The sequence below is a fragment of the Belonocnema kinseyi genome, chromosome 2 (genome assembly GCF_010883055.1).
Source record: "Belonocnema kinseyi isolate 2016_QV_RU_SX_M_011 chromosome 2, B_treatae_v1, whole genome shotgun sequence".
Classification (NCBI taxonomy): domain Eukaryota; kingdom Metazoa; phylum Arthropoda; class Insecta; order Hymenoptera; family Cynipidae; genus Belonocnema; species Belonocnema kinseyi.
The window spans coordinates 139,122,396-139,127,420 of record NC_046658.1 but is presented as its reverse complement, the minus strand read 5'-3'; the positions used below and the strand labels follow the sequence as shown (position 1 = coordinate 139,127,420).

Below are 5,025 nucleotides of genomic sequence, written 5' to 3'. Positions count from 1 at the left end.
CCCCCCCCCTGCTTTCTGTCACTTATTTTCCAACAAAAAAATGTCTAAAAATATCGCGATTTTCACAAAAAAGAAGACTAACACATCCTTCCGGTGATTGAAAATAAATACAGAGCCTATAAATTAGTTTGCAGTTTGAATCGCTTTAATATCTGTATTAGAACTGAAGATCACAACAGTTTTCCTCATACTCATGAATTTTTTCAAATTTTTTCCATCGCCCCTTGTATAAGAAATAATGCTCTAAATTTGACTGTCTTTAAATGTACCCAAAAATCCTTACTTTTTTTTACATTTTTCAGTCTGCTAAGCACAAACATTTTTTTACATAAACGTCTTCAAGCTCACTAACGTAAAACACTTTCAGCTTTTAAATGACTGTTTTTTGGTTGTGCTAGCATTTTTTTACTGAGTTGTTAAGCTTCAAAGGTAGATGAAATATTTGTAAAATATTCGAAAATATCTGTGAAATTACTTAAATTTTTGTGAAACCGTTGGGAAATAATTCAAATATTTGCGAAATCATTGAAATCATTGTGAAATATTTTAAATCAAGTTAAAATATTTATTAAATATTCTAAATATTTTTGACATTATTGAAAACTGTGTGAAATAATTGAAATCATTCAAATCTTTGTGAAATCTTTGGAAATCATATAAATATTTGTGAAAATATTTTTAATCTAGATAAATTATTTGTGAAATATTCGAAATATTTGATATTTGTGAAATCTTTAGGAAATATTTAGTATTGAAATCTTATTGAAATAATTGAAATCATTCAAATATTTTTCAAATATTTAAATCCAGATAAAATATTTGTGAAATCATTAAAATATTTGTAAAATTGTTTAGATGTAGATAAAATCTTTGTGAAATATTTTAAATCTAGATAAAATATTTGTGAAATTATTGAAATATTTGTGAAATAATTAAAATCATTCAAATCTTTGAAAATCATATAAATGTTTGTGAAGATATTTTTAATCTAGATAAATTATTTGTGAAATCTTTGGGAAATATTTAGTATTGAAATCTTATTGAAATAATTGAAATCATTCAAATATTTGTGAAATATTTAAATCCAGATAAAATATTTGTGATATCATTAAAATCTTTGTAAAATTTTTTAATTTTAGATAAAATCTTTGTGAATTCATTGAAATCATTCAAAACTTTGTTAATTAATTCAAAACATTCAAATCTTTGTGAAATATTTAGTATTGCAATCTTTGTGAAATAATTAAAATCTTTGTAAAATCTTTTTAAATCTAGATCAAACATTTTTGAAATATTCGAAATATTTGATATTTTGAAATAATTGAAATCATTGTGAAATTATTGAAATATTTGCGAAATCATTCAAATCTTTGCGAAATATTTAAATCCAGATAAAATATTTGTGAAATCATTAACATCTTTGTAAAAATGTTTAAATGTAGATAAAATCTTTGTGAAATAATTGAAATCATTCAAATCTTTGTGAATTCATTGGAATCATTCAAAACTTTGTTAATTAATTGAAATCATTCAAATCTTTGTGAAATATTTAGTATTGCAATCTTTGTGAAATATTTAGTATTGAAATCTTTGTGAAATATTTTAAATCAAGATAAAATATTTATGAAATATTCGAAATATTTGTGAAATTATTGAAATATTTGTGAAATAATTAAAATCATTCAAATTTTGTAAAATCTTTTTAAATCTAGATAAAATATTTGTGAAATATTCGAAATATTTGATATTTTGAAATAATTGAAATCATTGTGAAATTATTGAAATCTTTGTGAAATTATTGAAATCTTTGTGAATTAATTGAAATCATTCAAATATTTTTAATCTAGATAAAGCATTTGTGAAATATTAAAAATATTTTTTATTGGTGAAATCTTTGGGAAATATTTAGTATTGAAAAACACTAATTAAATCATTCAAAAATTTGTAAAATATTTAAATCCAGATCAAATCTTTGTGAAATTTTTTGGAAATCACTAAAATCTTTGTGAAATTATTCAAACCTTTGTGAAATATGTCTAATTTGGAAAAAATATTCGTGAAACATTCGAAATATTTGATACTATTTGTGAAATCATTTAAATCTTTGTAAAATTGTTTAAATGTAGATAAAATCTTTGTGAAATAATTGAAATCATTCAAATCTTTGTGAATTAATTGAAATCATTAAAAACTTTGTTAATTAACTGAAATCATTCAAATCTTTGTGAAATCTTTGAGAAATATATAATATAGAAATCTTTGTGAAATTATTATTATCTTTGTGAAATAATTGAAATCATTTAAATCTTTGTGAACTAATTGAAGTCATTCAAATCTTGGGAAATATTGTAAATCTAAATAAAATATTTGTGAAATATTCGAAATATTTGATATTGTGAAATAATCGAAATCATTGTGAAATTATTGAAATATTTGTGAAATTATTGAAATCTTTGTGAAATCATTCAAATCTTTGGAAAATCATTCAAATATTTGTGAAAATATTTGTAATCTAGATCAAGCATTTGTAAAATATTAAAAATATTTTTTATTTGTGAAATATTTAGTATTGAAAAACACTAATGAAATCATTCAAAAATTTGTAAAATGTTTAAATCCAGATCAAATTTTTGTGAAATTTTTTGGAAATCATTAAAATCTTTGTGAAATTATTCAAACCTTTGTAAAATATTTCTAAAATAATCCTGAAACATTCGAAATATTTGATAATATTTGTGATATCATTTATATCTTTGTAAAATTTTTTAAATAGATAAAATCTTTGTGAAATAATTGAAATCATTCAAATCGTTGTGAAATCTTTGAGAAATATATAGTAATAAAATTTTTGTGTGAATAATTGTAATCATTCAAATCTTTGTAAAATATTTTAAATCTATAGAAAAAATATTTGTGAAATATTCGAAATCTTAACAATCGTTGAAAATCATTAAAATCTTTGTGAAATATTCTAAATCTACAGATAAAATATTGATGAAATCTTAAAAATTGTTGAAAAATCATTAAAATCTTTGTAAAATATATGAAATTTTTAAAAACTTTGGAAGTATTTGTGAAATTATTTAAATGTTTGGGAAATCAATGAAACCTTTAAAATATTTGTGCAATAATTGAAGTATTTGTAAACTCTTTCTGAAAGCTTTGAAAATGTTTGCGGAGTATTTAACAAAAAAAAAATGGGAAATATTTGGTAATTTTGTGATATTATTAAAATTTTTGTTCAATCTTTGAAATCTCTTTGGAATTGTTGGGCAGTATAAATTTTATACCAGCATTTATTATTATTTGCTATACATTGTTTAGTTACTATTTACGTAAATTTTTTACACAGTACAAATAGTGCCATTCAATAATATAAGGCGATGCCCCTGACCCACCAAGAAAAAAGGCTCCACCGCTTCTGCTTTACTACGATCAGAAAAAAATACTTCATCCAGATCCAGAATATTTTTTGATTTGCCTATAATTAAAACTCCAATAATTCCACTTTTTAATTCTCACCCACAGATATGTTATTTTATCTAATCAGAGAAGAATATAAAAAAAATTGTAAACCAAAAGTTCAAAAATACTAGTGACACCGGTTAAAAATAAGTGTCAAATAATTCAAAAAACTGCTTCAAATTTAATAAGCTCGGCAAGAAAAACTCCAAAAGAGCTCTAATCTCTGGAGAAAGTGACGTGTTAAAAAATTGTGTAAGCCCTTTTAAAAAGTAGGGCAAACAAACGAAGGAGTCGACAAAGGCGAAGGCGTAGCTGTCAAGCTCACGACGCTCGCGCACTGTACAGTAGTAGTCGGCAATGAAAAATATAATAAAATATCTCCAAATTTTGCAGAATTTGTAACTTACCCCATACTTGTAGCGGTCCTCCGGAGCCCTAGTTGGTCCTCGATAGTAGGGATTTTGAATACTGGGCTGGTACCCATCCTGGTAGCCGTATCTTCTACCCTTGTAAATGTAGGTATGATAACCGGGTGTATTCTGCTGCGGCACGAAGGCACCATCACGGTTGTAATAACCTCCACTTTGCGGCTCACGGTACCGGCCGTACTGGAACGGGTCCTGTTGAGCCAGGACAGCCAGGACAAAATTAAGGCACAAAACGACGAGCCTCATCGAGGCATGTACGCGACGTGCGGCCATCTTGCCGCGTGCCGAGTTTGTGTCAGTTTGTGTGTACGTTAGTTGTTACAACACCCGCCGCCGATTTTCCTCCACTCCCGCCAGCACAGGTGAACCCACAATGCCTGCTGTCTGATGCCCGACGATCCTCCAGCTCACTCGCACTCGCTGGAACGCGTTTCAACTGGTCACGGGCGAAAGGGAAAGGAACTTCACTTCACTCACTTAATTCGATTCGAGTTACAAGAGAGTACAGCAGGAACCACAAGGAAGAATACATTAAAGTAAGCTCGAGACGGTTCGCTTATTTTTGCCAGCAATTACTGCTCAAGCGGTTATTTTTATTTCGAATTAGAGAGAAGAAGAAGAAGAAGAAAGGAACTACTACTTGGATTACGAATGCAGCACTCGTTGTTCATTGACACCGAAAAGGAGTGTGTCATCAAGGGAATTGAAAAAAAAAACAAACTCGCGAGTTGAAAAACTTGGGACTGCAAACTTGGATTAACAAGTTGAAACTCGATTAGTCACTTTCGCTTCCAGGCATATGTGTGTGACTGTGAATGATGCACTTCTGAATCACTAATTAGTAATTACGTTCCTCGCAAATGTATTTTGAAGAGAGACATTTGTGTTTGAGTTATATTAGTTCTTTTTTCTGGATTGTGTTGGATATTTGTTTGGGTTTTTTCTCTTTTAATTTTGCAGGTTACTGGAGGGGAAAGACGAGCCGCGGTGGAAATTATCCGCGAATGTCAAGACATTGCGAGACATTGCACAGGCTGTGTAGGGGCAGTGGTCGATTCAAACTGATCATAATATGATGTCATTCTCTACGAGCGAGTAAGAAAAGAAGTATGAGAAGAACGCTGATTGGTCA

The 5,025-nt window shown here is 27.9% G+C and overlaps 1 protein-coding gene across 1 annotated transcript in view; it reads right to left on the bottom strand.

Moving 5' to 3' along the window:
- Positions 1-4,921, bottom strand: part of LOC117167421 (cholinesterase) — a 68,969-nt gene extending 64,048 nt beyond the window's left edge. The window contains exon 1 of the mRNA XM_033352325.1: positions 3,873-4,921. Within this exon, the coding sequence (XP_033208216.1) occupies positions 3,873-4,166 (294 nt within the window). The 5' untranslated portion in view covers positions 4,167-4,921. The remainder of the gene's footprint in view (positions 1-3,872) is intronic.
- Positions 4,922-5,025: the final 104 nt, after the last annotated feature.